Source organism: Cyprinodon tularosa, unplaced genomic scaffold, assembly GCF_016077235.1.
Source record: "Cyprinodon tularosa strain WSP-4 unplaced genomic scaffold, ASM1607723v1 ctg277, whole genome shotgun sequence".
Classification (NCBI taxonomy): domain Eukaryota; kingdom Metazoa; phylum Chordata; class Actinopteri; order Cyprinodontiformes; family Cyprinodontidae; genus Cyprinodon; species Cyprinodon tularosa.
The window spans coordinates 386,834-405,081 of record NW_024038982.1 but is presented as its reverse complement, the minus strand read 5'-3'; the positions used below and the strand labels follow the sequence as shown (position 1 = coordinate 405,081).

The 18,248-nt window shown below is 38.1% G+C and overlaps 1 protein-coding gene across 1 annotated transcript; it reads left to right on the top strand.

Annotated features, from left to right (window-relative positions):
* The first annotated feature begins 1,993 nt into the window (after positions 1–1,993).
* On the top strand, positions 1,994–9,639 carry slc50a1 (solute carrier family 50 member 1). The gene is made up of 6 exons (XM_038290163.1): positions 1,994–2,209; positions 2,381–2,458; positions 2,544–2,667; positions 3,946–4,107; positions 8,580–8,699; positions 8,782–9,639. Exons 1-6 carry the CDS (start codon positions 2,142–2,144, stop codon positions 8,887–8,889), a joined length of 660 nt encoding a protein of 219 aa, XP_038146091.1. The 5' UTR covers positions 1,994–2,141; the 3' UTR covers positions 8,890–9,639.
* Positions 9,640–18,248: the final 8,609 nt, after the last annotated feature.

Here is an 18,248-nt window from a genome sequence, read left to right as displayed (position 1 = left end):
GATGAGTTGGTGAGTGAGGTGAAAAGTGGAAAAGATTGTTTTGGTAACCACAGCAGTCGTGTGACAAATAAAATGAAATATTAAGAATGGCAACATGTTCACAGTGTGACATATGGACTGGTAATAATAACAGTGTCTTCTGAGATGGCAGGTAGAAGTGCGTTTAGTAGTCGCTGTATTGTCTCAGTTAAAGAAATAATTTCGCAGAATTATCAAGTAAATAATTGTTTTATATCTGGGGACTAACACCAAAGTGGTAATTCTTAAAAAAAAAAAAAAAAGGGAAAAGGTTGCTATCTAAAAGATTTAAATTGGGAAAGAAAATTGTTGCAGTTCAGCTTTATGAGCTCTTTATATTCAGATGTTTACTGATCTTTCTATAGATAGTCAAAGTATCTCAGATGTTTATTAAGTGAATATTAGGTACATTTTCATCAGCTTTCTCTGATACACAATTTTAAGTATTTGAATAAACTCCCTTACATTTACAAAAAAAAATAAAAAATTGCCCGCTTGAGGAGTCTTTGGCCTTTGCAAGAAAGTATTAATGCACAAAACAGGAGATGGAAACCCTTTTTTCAAATCATCACATAGAAATCTTTTACCTTACATGACTGATCACCACCTTATGTTCCTATTACACAGGTAAACCTGGCTGGAAGCAGCATCGCCATTACTAGAACACCACATGCTAATGTAAGGACATCTTCCATGATACCATGCAGCGTAATTTGGAGAACAACTTATCACAGCAGTATACTTTGCGGTGCTTGGTTAATTTACTACAAACCAAATGGAAATACCACAAATACGGATTTCCTTTTTGTCAAACTTTTAAATTTTTTGCTTAATACTTTCATTTGAATGGAAACACTGCCAGTGGCATGTAGCCAAAACATGTTATGTTTGTTCTCCCATATTAGATAAACAAATTTTCTTATACCCTATACAAAGTGCTCATTTTTTGTTATTTAATTCTGTTTCTTTTGAAGCATGCAGCCATTTACATAGGAGTTGTGTGCACTGGATTTCTTTAGTTTATCATCTTTTGATGAACAGGGATGTCGTGGGTCTATAAGGTTATCTCTCCAACACTGGACCCTGTACAGCACAGAGAGCCAAGAGCAATGTGATCTAGGGAGACTAGTCATAAGCCAGTCATCAATATAGGCCAGGAAACCTCTGTGATGCCTCAGAGTGTGTCCCCTCCCAATTCTCCCCATCAGTGACAATGCATCTATGGTGCAAAAATGTCATAACAATATTTAAATGTTTACAGAAGTCAGTGCTACTGTTACACACCTTAATTACAACTTATGGATTAATCTGTGATACCCATAACTATTTTATTCATAGGGGAGAGGGGTATGTGATAGTAAGAAAATGCTTAGAGATTGTGCAGACTTTGATTTAGAATGGCTTAAGAACACCTGTTATTTATGTGGCTGGTTATGATGTTTAGCTATGACTCAGTTTTGGATTTCATAAAGTCAATCTACGATTATAGTTTCATATGTCATGAAACAGAAAAGTCTAAAAAGACTTATGATGCAATCTGGCATTAATTCCTAACCTCACTATCTGTGTCACTAATTTGCCCTTCCTCTAGAACATGTGTACCCCATCTGGATGGGTCAGAGTTTGTTTTTTGTTATTTAATTTTACTTTATTTTTATTTTTTTGTGTGTGCATATGCAAGCTTTATAAATGAGACCCCAGGCCAATAGTAAACATGGTATTTAGGATAGATCAGTGCTTTCTTTCTAAGTGAAATAATTCTTGTTTAATATTCGTTATTTAGATTTAATGCTTTTTTTTTTTTTTTTTGTTACAGTTATTTGTAGTATTTGATATCATTTCACGGCCATCTTCTGCTGTCGAAAGACTGCTTTAAAGCTGCGTGACGTATCGAATCGTTTCAAGACCTCATTGGTCAGCTCCGGTTCTCCCCTCTGGTGGCACAGCCAATCAGATGCTAGAAATGCCAAGCATAGTGATTACAAATACGGAAATACAGTTCAGCATCCTGGTAGTTGTCTGCAGACGTTTCTTCTTCTTTTTTTTTGTCCTGTATTTTGATATTTTTTGTTGATCATATTAAAACAGCGTGACAGGTGCTGTAGATATTTGCTTTCCGCTTTATGGATTTGACTCAGCTTCTGTCATGGGCCTGCATCGTGTTCACAGTCGGGATGTTCTCCACAGGACTGTAAGTTTGCTTCAGCAATGTCTCCCAGATTATTGATTTTGTGATGGACGTTGCCAACTTTTTTGCTTGTTTTCCCTTTTTTTAAGGGAACCACATTAGTTTGATTATTTCTTGTTACACCTGCTGTTCTGATTTAAACTGTTGCATTCAAGTGTTTGTTTCTGCTTCTAGGACCGACCTAAAGAAGATGCGAGAATCCAAAAGTGCAGACAACATCCAGTTTTTGCCCTTCCTTACCACTTGTCTAAAGTAAATTTGTTTTTCTTTTCTTTTTTCCATCCTCTGCACTAATCAGCTTAGTTCATCAAGTCTAACCCTGCTCCTGTTTCCACAGTAACCTGGGCTGGCTGTTTTATGGTACCCTGAAGAGGGATAACACCATTGTCGTAGTGAACATCATTGGAGCACTTCTCCAAATCCTCTATATTGTAATGTACTTCATCTACACTAAACACAAGGTAAAACACAATATGCTGAGAAATTGTATAAGTAGACCAGAGATCAAAATAGACTTTTTTTATTTAATTGCCCAGTGAAATACTGAGAAATGTAACAGTGGTCCCCTTCTTCTTAAAAAAAGCTGCCAGAAGAAAATAAACTTCCACAGTATTTAGTCTATAGACAAATCACCAAACTGGATTTACTTTGAAAAAACTTAAAGTTGACTATAAATTAGATACAGGTGCATCCAAATAAGTAAGATTTAATCGAAAGGTTAATTTATTTAATTAAATAATAACTATACAAAGTCATATAGATTTATGTCACATATACACATGATATTTCTTGTGTTTGTTTATTGTGAGGTCTATACCTTGCAGTGAAAATTCAGATGGCAATATTAGAAAACAAACATTTTATTTAGTTATAAAATAGAGACATGCTTTGGCCTGTATAATCATAGGAGAGACTCCTGACTTGACACCCTCCACTTCTAGGTTAAGCCAGGAAAGTCATTGCTGAAAAAAATCCAGCTGTTGCCAACAGGCAGTAGTATTGTTGGAAAGTAGTGTATAAAGAAAAAAAGGTGTAGCTGAAAAGGAAACAGGTTTATAAGAGAGATTAGTCCCGAGCCACCACAGACATATCCAACACATAGGCTACAGTGGTTGCATTATATGGAGGAATACTACCAAGCAGGGGACAGTATAAGTTAATCTTAGCAGGCAAAGAAATAAAGTTTTGGTTTTCATTTAGAAATTAAGGGCCCATAGCCTGGAGAACAGGTCACAAAGTCTGTTATGTCCGTAGCCAGTGCAGCCATTTAAAAGTATCAGGTTTAGCACACTTCATGCCTCCCTAACAAGCTGTTTGAGGATGGTGATTGTGGACTACCTGCTTTAATGAACATGGAAATGCAATTTCTACTGGCAAATTCCTTTGACCCAGATCTCACAGAGAAATTATGAGGCATTATCAACTGAAAAACAAAAGCAACCAGACTCAACCATGTAGATGAGTTGAAGGCAGTTATTAAATGAATTGAGGCTTCCATGATGCCTCAGCAACAGGCTGTCTGCCTCCATGCTGATGTAATAAATCATGCAAAAGGAGCCCTTATTGGTAATGAAAGTATAAACTATACATGCATATAATATTTCTTTTTTCATACCAAGTTACTTTAATAAAAATCTTTTATTGATATGTTTTGAGCTGTACTTAACACTGTATGTATAGGACCTTATTTGCAGTTGTGATTAACATGTGCTTTGTTGTTATCACTTTGTTTTTTCCAGCGGCAAGTGATGCTCCAGACTCTGGCTGCAGTAGCAGTGTTGATCTGTGGATGGTTATACTTCACCACCTTTTTAACAAAGGGGGAGGCTCGACTTAATCAGCTTGGTCTCACCTGCAGTGTGGTCACCGTCAGCATGTACATGTCTCCACTCACAGACCTGGTACAGCACTCACATTAAACATCCATTTATATTTCTTTTTTTCTTACCTTAAATCCATTGAAATTTGATGAAAGAATATTATAAATGCAACCATATCCTGTGTTGCCTGTTTATGTCATATGCCTGTTTAGCTTTTTTGTTATTTTTAGATAGTATTCTAATGACAAAACGTTGCACATTTCTGAGCAGAGAATATGCAAATATAAATACTTTGCACCCACAAAGCTATTTATTAAACCCAAACAGGAGAAGCGGATGCAGCTTTTGCATCCATATGTGGTATGCTTTAGGCTAAGTTCCCACTGCAGGCCTAAATGCTCAATTCCGATTTTGTTTTTGTGAAATCCGATTTTAATTTGTTTTTTTTGCATTGCCGTCCATATTTCCAAATATATGCGACTTGTATGTGATCTGTGTAAACTTTATTCATACAGCTTATGTGTCCTGCATGCGCAGTGCAATGACATCATATGTCAGGGTACTTCGTGTTTATGGAAGTAAACATGGATGTAGGGCTGGGGTGCATCTTGCGATTTTTCGAAACCTTAAAACCTCAATATTTTCAAGATGGTTAAAAAAAATGCTACTCTCTGCATCATCACCTGCCGTGGTTGTTGGGTTTTTTTTGCCGCTTCTTCATAGGAAGACCCAGAATAGTGAACTTTGTCAGGTATTAATGGCCTTAAAGTCAGGTGCTCTCTCTGGTCATGGTGGAGGCAAAAGAGGGATTGGTAAGAAAAAAAACCTAGATCATTTAGAATGCTGATTGGGGATCCTGAAGCAGACAGGCAGCTTTACCGTTTGAGTCCCAGTGAACGCCTATGTGGCCCCACCCATTCCGCAGACACTCCCAAATTGTAGGTGACCGCAGACACAAGGCCTCTGATTGGTCAAATCTACATCTGCTCTACACTATGCGTATTTCCTGTTTGGTACCTTACCGGCTGGTTTGTTTGTATGACCGCCATTGTGGAAAATGACTCATGAAGTTCGACCAGCTAGAAGAGCGAGGTGCGCGAGAACGCTGGGACTCCTGGATCCCTGCTATTTTTTGCCCTCATGTCCCTCTGTTATCACACAAACTTGCCCCCACTTCCTCACCGCCTCGGGCCTATCTAGACCCACAGCTAGTTCGTGATTGACCCTCTTGTGTTGTGGCGTGGACCACGCTTCAATATTGGGCATAAATCAAAAATATCTGCGAAAATCTCACTGCGACACACTGCTTCAGGGAGTATAACCAGCCCTTAACGGAGCAGCTCTGCAACCATTGGCCACATTGTCCAACAATAATTTTTTTCTTCCATCACCTGCACTGTACTACAAAATAAAAGATGTCTGATGCCATCACATAGTTAGATAAGGTCTTCTGGTGTCCACCCATCACCCCCAATACCTCAGTCTCAGTCCAGTAAAGACTGATAATGGTGTCACTATAATCCAGCTTGTTTTTTTAGGATTACAGACAGATATGTATAAAAGTCCATAATATCAATATACTTTCCCTGGATCTTTAACAGTGGCTTTGCTGGTACCAGTCCGGAAGGTTCTGTTTGCCTTGTTTGTGCTCAGAGTCCTTATCTGTAATGAGGCACCGTTCTCTGTGGAGCGGAGCTCCTATACTACAGACCAGGGTGTCCGACATGCAGCCCCATGATTTTACATACTGTAGTTAGCCAGTAAAGTAATGGGGTATCCACTCCAAACGTCTCCAGCTCGTCCCTCAGAAGTCCAGTTTTAAAATGTTTAGCAGTGTTTTTCAGTAAACTCTATTCTTAATGCATGTTGTTCTTTTGTACTGCATGTGATCTTTATGTCGGCTGCACCTTCACAAAGCTGCAGTGCTTCATTCTTCACAGTTGCTCTTTTTTATCATATGCTAATATGCTATGCATGGTTTGCATACCGAGCATATATGGAAATCCTTAGCATGAAGGTCTCATACCATTCCTTTCTAAACGATACACAAACTCAGCCAAATGTTCCTGTTGCCAGGAAAAGAATGCTTTAAATAAAATTCTACATTTCACTTTTTATACCCCAACCCCTCAGTTGGGAAATTATTTCAAGTTCTTGGTGAGTCGTCACATAAACATTATGTTATAACTGCATCATTCTTGAAAGGGTGGCTACCTTGCGTGGCGAGTCTTGCAGCTGACTTTTAAACATCCTTCTCCTTATCAAGTTTTGCAGAAAAGCATGGAGACTTATTTCGATAAAGACCAGTTCCTTAATTTGTTCTGGAATTAATCATAAAGGTATTTCCAAGGCGTTTTGGGCTCTAGTGAACTACAGTATAAGCCATATTGAAGAGATGGGGAAATATGGAACAGTGGCCAACCTTTCCAGGTGTTGTTAGTCTAAGGGTTCAAATTTATGGTCTAAAAAATTAGTCAAAGACAAGAATGGACATTCCATGGTGTGTTTTCTCAGCTTAGTTCGATCTGTATAAATCTGTTTTAAGATGTAACGCCTTTGATTATAACAGAAAAGCAAAAAACACGAGACATCTGTAAAGGTGGAAACCACTAGGTATGAGCGGTGGTTTTTATATCCACTGCAACACTGCTACACTGTAAAATCATTAAATAATAGAATAAAGTTTATTCCACTAAGGATTTAATTCTTAATCTATATCTATATTTAAGGATTTCAGATTATGAAGCCTGAAAATATTAAGTTTTTAGTAAAGAAAATAAACTTGAGAAATTTATCATATTTAAAAAGTTTTGTCAAAAGCAATTCTTCACCCTGATAATTAACACCAAGTGGCATCAGCTCAGCTTGTATCCTATCATTCAAATCAGCTCATGTGTGCATCAGCACAATTGAAGGAATAAATCTCCTGCTCCGTCTTTCCTCTTTTCCCTTCATGTCATGTCATTTGCTTGTCCTCCATCCTGTTTGTCTCCTTCCATCCATCTGCCTCTGAGCTGTGGAATGACCCCCAGTCAGTTTCCTGCCTTTCATTCCTTCATCTGCCTTCCTGTTATGCTGAGTCTCCTCTGTTTTTGTGCCTCTTCCAGTTAGTTACGTTCTGTTTGTTCCTGACGCTCTAATAGTAGCGACCCACTCCATTTTTTTCACACCTAAACTTCTCTCATCCAAACAAACATCAGACAGACAGGAATCGTCTGTATGACTTTTAAAATCAGAACACTGAATGATATTACACAAATCTATCAGGATAAAAGTTCATTATGGAGATGATGGAGCAAGTTTTTAGTTTCATTGTCCCATTTAAAAGGCTTTGAAAGGACACGTAGAAAGACGTCAAAGTATTAACGAAAGCTTTAATGTTTAGGATGCAAACATTGGTCCATAAATTCAGTATGATTCGGGACACTTTGACTTTGTATTCTATGCTAAGATAATGAGAAATAATGAGAAAAAAATAAATGTCCTCTTCAGTTTATAGGGAACAAACCAGCCTTCCCTACAAATTAGAAAACAATAAAGGCAGGGGATAGAGAAGGGAAAGATTAACCAGCAACCACTGATGGCCCTTAACAGGTCAGTAGAGAAGCCAAAATTGTACCCAATTTAGAGTAGCACCACCTCACTATAACTGTATTTGAGTTGAATTAAAAATGTCCCTTCTACAATGTTTTTGAAAGTAAGACCATAAAATGTATTTGAAAATTAATTTCCAAATGTCTCAGTAGACAAAAATCCACATTAAAAACAAAACGGATGCATACAAAAAAGAAGTCTCAAAGTTTTGGTGAAAACATTTGTTCATGAATCAGTAAAGCTACTAGAGATGGGTAGAGTAGCAAGACATTGTTCTCATTAGGAAAACCTCCTAAATGGCTTATCATTATGTGACAGTGGAAGTTGGTGAGAATGTATTTCACTGCATTTTGCTAATGTAGAGACAAAATCAGAAGATAGAAAAGCAAAATGTGATGCAAACAGAAGTCCTGATAAATGGAAGCGAGTTTGGCTTAGAGGTAGAGTGGGCCATATATGGAAGCTATTAGTCCTTGATGCAGCCAGTGGGCAGTTCTTCTGTTCTTGACCTTGGGACCTTTGCTGCATGGCTTCACTCCCACTCTCAGCCCACAGTAAATCTTAAACAAATAATAGAAGAATTGCTGAACTATAATTCTAACTGAGAAAAAAAGTTAACTTTATAATAATAGTAGTTATACACAAGGCCTTGATTGAAATTGGTTTAATTCCCACACTTGGTAATCCAGTTTCAGAGTTTTTTTTTCCTCTCATCTATAATTTTAGGAACCTAATTTCTAAACAAACAGACTGAATGATTACATTGCCTCTTTACCCCATTAGCAGTCTATGGATCACAACGTCATAGGTCTAAAGCAAGGTGCTTTTAGAATAAAGATCTAAACTTGGTAGTCGTGGAAAAGAACAAATAACCTACTTGAATGTCCCTTTCAGACACTTTTACCCCCACAGTATTTAAATTGGTTTAATCAAATGTTTCCTCCTGTTCTTGTTTCTAGGTAGCAATAATCCGCAGTGGTAACGTGCAGGTCTTATCCTTCCCTCTAACTGTTGCCACCTTCTTTACTTCAACTGCCTGGGTTCTCTATGGCCTGCAGCTGAACGACTACTACATTACGGTATTATATCCACAGTGTTCATCCTATTTTATGGCTAAAAATAACATGTTGTGTTGCTTCGTGTTCTTTCTGTTCATTCCAGGTTCCAAACATGCCAGGAATCTTCACCAGCCTGATCAGATTTTATCTGTTCTGGAAATTTGAATCCACTGGTCAAAGTTCACCCTCCTATAAGCCTTTGCATATATGAGGTGGGGAAAATAGGGAGAAAGACAGTTCAAACATGTCAGTTTGTGAAAGAAGAGGTTTTACATATTTTCTCATTCCTGCTGGAGGAGAGGGAATCTTATACATGGAGTGACACCAATTATGAAGTAGTAATAACAAATAATTTGTATGTTTTACATGGGGTTCAACTGTTATTTTCATTCAGTGATGCTTTTCTTTGCTTTTTGCCTTTAAGCAAGTCTCACATGGTTGTGTATGCTGATAAGTATTACCGGCACTCGCCGACCTTTTGTCTTGTTGTGAAACAATCTAAATATCTGATTTCAGCATCATTTAATTATAGCCAAAGATTTAAAGTAGTTCTGCCTTCTTGACTTTTATTTTTAATATATACATATTTATGTATATTTTTGTGTTTGTACCCTGGTACTTATTTCGGGACCATTATGGAATATATTGCTGCATATTTTCCTGCACAGCTTGTCGAGATGAGTTTGTATCTCTTCAGACTTTATATTTGTGCCTTTCTTTTTATGTAACCATGTATATAGATTCTATCTCTATTGTGGCAATGATATTTGTCCAGGACTCTTTTCTAAATATTTGGACCTAAACTTATATATATATATATATACCCTTATAAGTTCTATAAGACCCTTATAAGTGCTTATTGAGCACATTCTTTAAGGCCAAATAGTTTACAAATATTTTTTGGTATATTTTTATGGTTTGTATATGGAATTTAATAAACTTTCTGACACATTTGACTCAATTTGGATGTTTTAGTTGGCTTTTTTTCTGGAGATTATTTATATATATATATATATATATATATATATATATATATATATATATATATATTTTTTTTTTTTTTTTTCTGATGACTGTAATGGCGTCCTTGTTTGTTCAATACAACACCTTAGAGGATTGAGTTTATAATTTCTTCTAATCAGTTTTAACGTCTGCCTTTTACTCTGGTCCCTTACATACCTTCCATTACTTGAAGCTGCCTTCATCCAAACACTTAGCTAACTCGTATATATTGTGTTCGATATTATCTCAGAGTAATTGGAGCAGTTCTCCCAAGGACTGGGGGGGGGCATTAGTAAACAAATGGCGCCAAGAAGCTCGAGAAATATAACGGGGAGGTCAGGAAAAAACATGGAGAGGTATGAAAATGGTTTGTCCCTTTTTCAGACAGCTAAGTGGTCCATGGTAACTCTTTAGGAGTACCAGACACCTGGGAGGATCTGTTGGCATGTCAGCTATTTGTGGCACACTCTGCCCAAGTAGCCTTTATAGTGGATTGACGTGAAGAAGGACAAATTGTGTTGAGAATAGCAAAGGTTTGAAAGAGAAGGATCGTGTGAGCAAAGGCTAAGATTGAGCTTCTGGCTTTTTTGCGGAGTGCTATGTTTTTAAAAATAAAACGTATACCAGTACAGGGTGGTTGGTAGATAAAGGCCGCAAAAGACTTGCAGATTAAATTGGAGTGAATAGTGGCTCTACACAGCATCTATAATGCACACAACAGTTTTTAGATTGACATTTGTCAAAACATAAACCATGAATCACATTGCCACAGCAATGATCTCCTTTGTAGAAGAATTAGTGTTGGATGGATACTTTTTAATGCATTATTAATATAAGGCTGATCCCTAACATTGTTATAAAAGATTCATCAAAAGTCCACCTAATACAGTTGCACTTGACCTTTTAATTAAGAGGATGTGTGCCTTGTTTTGGTCATTTTTGTTTTGCCTGATGTGATGAGCGTCCATGCACATGTGTGGAGATAAGTATGTGTGTTTTTGGAGCGGCTATACAATGGAGACAAAGGCCCTTTGATTGTGGAGCAGTGCAGGGAGGCTTGTTTGTGTGAGTGTGTTGATACAGAGAGGGAAGCGGTGGGAAAGGCCACGCCAGAGGTTCTCATCTCATATGTGTGTGTGTGTGTGTGTGTGTGTGTTATACTGGGCTCCCTTCCTGAGTTTAAAAGCCAGACAAAAAGTACACACAGATTGCTTAGCCTTGTCCTGGAACTGTTTGCTGTTATCTAGGAGAAAAGTGGAGGAAGAAGGGACATTTTCTAATGTTTAAAGAAAAAGCTACACAAGTGAACAAAATTCTTAGTACCCATCGTATTATAAAAGAAAAACCCACAATGGGCACAGAAATCACTTTAATCTGACAAAAGTAATCAAAAATAAAAAAATCTGTGAAAATTAACAAATAAAAGATTGCTTTTTTAACCCTGCTTCAATAACATGGTTTTCAAAAACATACTCATGAAGCAGACGCTACAGTTGGCAATAAAAGCTGGGTTAGTCCCACCTTAGGTAATCAAGACTGTCGCTGCAGCAAGAAACGGTGTACCGTAAGTAATTGTCATCCCCCTTGACTTAAGGTGGTGCAGTCATAGAAAGATACATTGACTCGACTTTCACTGCCAAATAGTCGACTTGGAAATATCCCAACTCATTGATGCCTAAGTATCAACTACATAGCATCACAGGTGTCTACAATATTGTAATCAATCAGTGGGCCTTTATATAGGGCTACAGGTAGGCACTGTGCAATTTGGTGTGTACCACACTCAACATGTATCAGAGGAAGTGAAGGAACTAGGCCTCAGGAGAGTACAAAGAAAATTATTGAGAAGAAGCATAAAGGTGAAAGCTATAAGACCTTGATGTTCCTCTGACTAAAGCTGCACATTTTATTCAGACATTTAAGTTCCATGGAGCCTCCTCTTTCAACCACCTTGGACTTGGCTGAAGGAAACAAATTGATAACAAACCAAAAAGATGTACAATATGAATTGTAACAAGGGAGCTTGTTACAACTTCTTAAGAGATTAAAGGTGAACTTCAAGCTCAAGGACCATCAGTGTCAGGTTGCATCATACATTGTTGTTTGAGCCAAATTAACTTAAAGGGAGATGAGCAAGGAGGACAGCATTTTTGAAAACAAATAATTAAAAAGCCAGACTGGTCCAGCAACATGTTTACATGCCATGAAGCTTCTGGGAGAATGTTCTATGGACAGATGAGACAAAAATTTGAACTTTTTTCTAAGGCACACCAGCTCTACATAAATCCTATTGAGCATTTTTGAAAAGAGCTGAAACATGCGGTCTGGAAAAAGCACCCTCAAAACCTCAGACAACTGGAGCTGTTTAATCATGAGGAATGAAACAAAATACTTAATGGAGCACAGGTCACATTGACAGTTAAAGGAATTGTTTGATTGCAGTGATTGCCTCAAATAGTTGTGCAACAAAATAGTAAGTTATGGGTGCCATCATTTTTGTCCATGCCTTTTTCATGATTTTATTGTAATTATGTAGTTGGAAAGTAATGTCTGACTTAATTTACTAATTTTCATCAACTTCTTGATTTATTAGCTTTGCCAGATTCATGTTATTTCTGTTAGTATTGTGGGTTTTCTTTCATCAGAAGAGGGACACCAAGAATTTACATATCAGGCACCACTAGAGGTCACTGAGGAAATGTTTTCCTTTCAATTCCATTCAATGTATATATCGCCTATTCACAACACGTCATCTCAAGGCACTTTACAGAGACAATTTAACCAGATCATGGTGTTCGATTGGTTTAAATTTTTCTATCTAAGGAAAATCAGCTAATTGCATCGACTCACTGACTCTTCAGCAATCCCTCACAACAAGCATGCTTGTAGCGACAGTGGAGAGGAAAACTCCCATTTTAACAGAAAGAAACCTCCAACAGAACCAGGCTCAGTGTGAGTGGCCTTTTGTATTTATTTGATTTAAATAAATACATCTAATTATGAACAAATATTCTTAACAGATTGCTTGGTACAGGGCCTATTTGATTATACCCTACGGTATTATAATCTTGTTTAGTTTACATCTAAAGAACCTAACATAAATCCTGCTTGCAAAGAAAAGTGACAAAAGCAGAATTTAAAGTAAACACTATGGCCCTTTCTAACCTCCATAGCAACTTATCTCTTATGTTTACATTGCTTTGTCAATTTAGAAGTCAATAACACAAATAACCTGATTCAACATCAAGAAGCTTACAGATCTATCACAGCATAGTGCATTGGACATTTCTCAACTTTTACAAGTTTTGTCCTGTTACACATTAATTGTACAAAAGGAGGGCCCGTGTATATCACAGATAATTTTTTGCGTTTTAAACTCTCCTAAAGTCAAGTAAGCAGCTTAGCACATTTTAAATAAAGAATTTTATTTAATGGAAATAGTTACTTATATTGGGGATATTCCCTAATCTTATATTCTCTTGTAATAAAAAAATGAATACTAACTCCTGAAAATGATTTGACACAAATAAAAAAGACCAACTGTGATCCTCTAAAGAGCTTATCTCATATGCACCTTTTAGTCTTTCTCTTCATTTTGTTTCTTTGTTTTCTGATTTGGCTCACTTGTAACTGCCTTTGATCTTAACAGTAAAACATAGAGATAATAAATAATTTTGAGTGAGAAGCAGTTGGATAATACAGGTTCATGGTTCTTTACCTAATTATTTATTTGTTCAGGTATCATACTTATTACCATTACACTGTGATATGCTATAACCCATAATTTACAATAAAATGACCAGATGTATTACTTTATTGTTTGATCAGCTAATTTGAAGTAATCCTCGCCGATTTTGCATACCCAAATGGAAAAGCAAATAACCGAGAAACTCATGTGTGATACATAATTTGAAACCTAACATCTTTTAGGTTCTGGATATATATATGAAAATAGTGAGTAATACAAAACCTAAGCTGCATCAGTTCAAACATTAGTCAGAGTACTTTTTTTCTTCTCGAAAATAATAGGTAGTTTTTGAATAGCAGTAATAAAGACATGCTTGAGAATAGGCATGTCTCATTTTGTTAAATGTATTCTACTTCATGTCAACAACAAATGCTGAAGATTTCAGACCTCTAGCTTCAACAGTTCCAGAGCTGGGGGGCTTTTAACTTTTGGTGTCACCAGTGTCTCCAAATCTCTCCAAATTTGCCAAATTGTGCCAAATGCGTTAACATAACTATTTGACCTATAGAATAGCACTAAAGCATTTTGATGGCCACAAAAGATTAATAAAGCAAGTATTTTTACACTTTTTTCAGAATCAGTCTACATAACAAAATGTAAAATATAAACCTAAAATAACATCAAAATCTATAAAGAATGGTGAAACTGCTGTTTTTCAAGCTAAAATTAGCTCCAGTGCTTTTTCTGAGCTGTATTTTGTTTGTTTTTACAGCATTGACACTGTAACAACACAAAATCACTGTCCCAACTTCAAAAATATCGTTGTTAGTAAACAGCTTCGAGCTGTGCTCACTGATCCAGTCTCAGCAGTGTATTTCTTATGCAAGCCTGTAACACAGCTCTGCTTTATGCAGCCCAGCCATGTTTGAAACCTTATTTCATTGGCTACAAAGCCACTTAGATGATTGCTGCTGTTATTGGTCTTAACCAATAACAGCAGGACTCTATGAGGCGTGATATCACTCTACTTGGTCCGTCACTGGCTGACAAGCAAGGAGCGCTTGTGAGACTTCATCAGCTGTCCCTGACTCAAATAGAGTCATACAAAGACGCGGACACTTTTGTCTTGTTGGTAAGAAGATGATGTAAAGAAACATACCAAACATCGCAGACAAGCATTTGAGGAAAAAAGTCATTAGCTCTGACCAGCTTACTTTTCTGATGTCAAAAAACAGATGTTATGTGGTGATTTTCTCATCATGAAATATTTTTATTATAAATATTTTGGATTACTTATAATCTGTGGACACTTATGGAGCAATGGAATATAAACAATTTAAGACTGGATTTATAAAACGGCTTCTGGGCGCCTTAAAATGTATGTTGTTATGGCAGCTTTTTGTAATGTTTACATTTTGACATGCTGCTATATCTGTGTTAATAGTGCTTTGGTGCTCGCTGTGTCCATAAAAGGAACTTGGTTGATTGGTTAAGAAACTAAGCTTTCCAACGATGTCTAACATGTCCATTTTGGTAAAAATGTTACCGTTGTAATTTTCATGCATTCTGAGTTATTTGTCATAAATGCTATAAAAACTGTCACGGATGATCGGGGGGGATTTGAGAGGTTAAAAAAAAACACTAAACCACCTACCTGTATGCTTAAAACTTTGCCGGAATAGAAGACTTTAACTCTGGAGATCCAGGTTTTACAGACATTGTTTTATCTTGCTTCACTTTACTTGACCTTGGATTTAAACCACAGGTCTCAGCAGTTTTCTTTTTTCTCCACTTTTACTCTTTTCATTTTTGTTTAATTGAAATTGATGGATTTTCTCAGTAATAGAAACCAACCCTTTAATGCTACCTTGCTGTGATACTTGCAGTTTAGCATTAGCAATAACTTATAAACAACAAATATTTTGTGATTTCTACATCACAATTTAAGATTTTATATGTGACTTTTTTGGTAGCTTCAGAATACATTTTATGTCTTTGTTATAGTTTTTACAGAGGGTGAGAATACAGTCTTACAGTTTTTTTATCCTGCAAAAAAAAAATACACAAATAGTCAAAATGTTTGTAATGAAAGTCAAACAAAAGATTTTAAAATAATATTTTTATTTCTCTAATAAAAAGAACATGTCTGTAGCATGACTATTGCTTGACATTGGCTGCAGAACTAAGATGAACTAAATGATAGATATTACAGTGTACTTATCTTTACAACAAAAACAGTCTGTTCTTACTGCTTCAAAAGGGTTAGAAGGTGAATAACAGGTACATGTGGCTGGCCAAATGAGTAACAAGTATGATCACGTCAATGAAAGCAAAAGTTTTGGTGCTTTGATCGTCTGCAGCATTCAGGTGATTTCTAACAAAACAACAAGGAAGAAAAACATCAGAGTGCGTGATCTCGATAAGCACCTGTTACTGCCAGTTGATTTGGAAAAGGTAAAAGTTGATTCAAAGTCAAATCAAACTTAAATAAAAAAATATATATTTAAGCAAAAACCTATTAAAAACCATAGCTAATCCTAAAGGTCACACTGCAAAGTGTGAAATTGCAACATTTGCTGTCAGTGGGAGATAGTAATGATGGAGATAACAAAGAAACTGGACAAGTTTGGCTCGTTTGACTAGTTCCAGCTAGAACTTGACAGAACAAGAATGGATAGGGCTGTTGCACCTGAAAGAAAAATAAAAGCACAGTTGAGAGGTTTTGTGAATAATGCTCAGACTAGTATATAATTTATCTTATCAAGCAGTGTTGAGTAATGATAGTTTGTGCCAGTGTTGTAGTCAAGACTACCTACGTAACGACCTAACCTGAGTCAAGAACGATCAAGACAAAGGCAAGATCAAGACCAAGGCAGACAGCCCACGCTTCCTGTCAAAAAATTAGTTTGATTGTAGTTGTTTCATCTGACCTGCGGCCGCCTGTCTTGGACACTTGGGTAAAGACAGGGTTGGAGCTCTCCACCGACAACTACCTTGTGGTGAGTTGGCTCGATGGTGCCAACTCACCACTCAGTTGTGATTCTTGATAAGTACCAGGGGTGGACACTGTCAAGTGAGAAGCTGTCATGCTGAAGAAGGAGTCTTATTAGGCGGGACTCCAGAAGCAGCTGATGTGTACCAGCAGTCAAAGCGGCGGGTGTCTCCGTTGGTCTCTAAGTCAAAAACTCTGGCGTAGGAAGAGTTTGGAGAGGCCACGAAGAAAGATTTCCATACGGCTTTAAAGCAATTCTGGTCCACAATCCGGTGTGCAGTACCAACACTATTTATAGTGGGGGTGGTGTGCCTTGACTCAGGACATTGTGTGTGTCGGTGGGCGGAGTACTTCAAAGACCTCCGTAATCCCACCAACATGTCTTCCAAGGGGTCCAAGGGGAAGGGTTTGGTTGGGTTGTCCCTTCTCTGATGCTGAGGTCACAGAGTTGGTTAAAAAGCTCCTCTGTGGCTAGGCCCCAGGGGTGGATGAGATTCGCCCTGAGTAACTGTTGTGGGGCTGTGTTGGTTAAAGCCACTCTGCAACATTGCATGGACATTTGGGGCAGGTCCCCTGGATTGGCAGACTGGGGTGGTGATCCCCCTATTTGAAAAAGGAGACTGGAGGGTGTGTTCCAACTACAGAGGAATCACACTCTTAAGCCTACCTGGTAAGGTCTATTCCGGGATTCTGGAAAAGAGGGTCTATTGGATAGTCGAATCTCGGATTCAGGAGGAGCAGTGTGGTTTTCCTGGCTGTGCACACTGGATCAGCTCTACACCCTCAGCAGGATCCTGGAGGTTGCCAAAAACAGTCTAAATGTGTTTTGGGGATCTGGGAAGGCATTCTGACATATCCCTTGGGGGGTCCTGTGGGGGGTACTCTGGGAGTATGGAGTACCGGGCCCTTTAATAAGGGCTGTTAGGTCTTTGCATGACCGGTGTCAGAGCCTGTTCCGCATTGCCGGCAGTAAGTCAAACTCGTTTCTGGTGAGGGTTGGACTCCGCCAAGGTTACCCTTTGTCACCTATTCTTTTCATAACTTTTATCGACAGAATTTCTAGTCGCAGCCAAGATGTTTAGGGGATCCGTTTAGGTGGCCTTAAGATTGCGTCCCTTTTGTTTGCAGATGATGTGGTTCTATTGGCTTCATCAGGGCGTGATCTACTGCTCTCACCCGAGCGGTTTGCAGCCGAGTGTGAAGCAGAAGGGATGAGAGTCAGTGCCTGCAAGTCCGAGACGATGGTCTTGAGCCGGAAAAGGGTAGAGTGCCTTCTCTGGGTTCGGGAGGATCTTCTGTCCTTAGTCGGGGAGTTTAAGTATCTTGGGGTCTTGTTCATGGGTGAGGTGAAGATGGAGTAGGGGATCAACAGGCTTCCGTATACAAGTGGCCGAAATTAGTTTTCTCCGCAGTGTGTATGGGCTCTTCCTTAGAGAGGGTGAAGAGCTCAGTCATCTGAGGAGGATCCGGAGTAGAACCGCTGATCCTCCACGTCGAGAGGAGCCAGTTGAGGTAGTTCGTGCATCTGGTTAGAAGATTCAGGGGGAGTCTTAGGACACGCTGGGGGGACTGTTTCTTGGCTTGCTTGGGAACGCCTTGGTTTTCCTACGTAGGAACTGGCCCAAGTGGCTGGGGAGAGGGATGTCTGGACCTCCCTACTGAAGCAGCTACCCCCGCAACCCAACCTTGGATAAGCGGAAGAAGATGGATGGATGGATGGATGGATGGATGGATGGATGGATGGATGGATGGATGGATGGATGGATGGATGGATGAAAGAAAATTTGAAACAGATTGATGAATTAGGGTTTTTAAGTCTCTTCAATTCTATTACATTTCAAATCGGTTTATATATAAAGCACTAGTTAATAAACACATGTCATCTCAA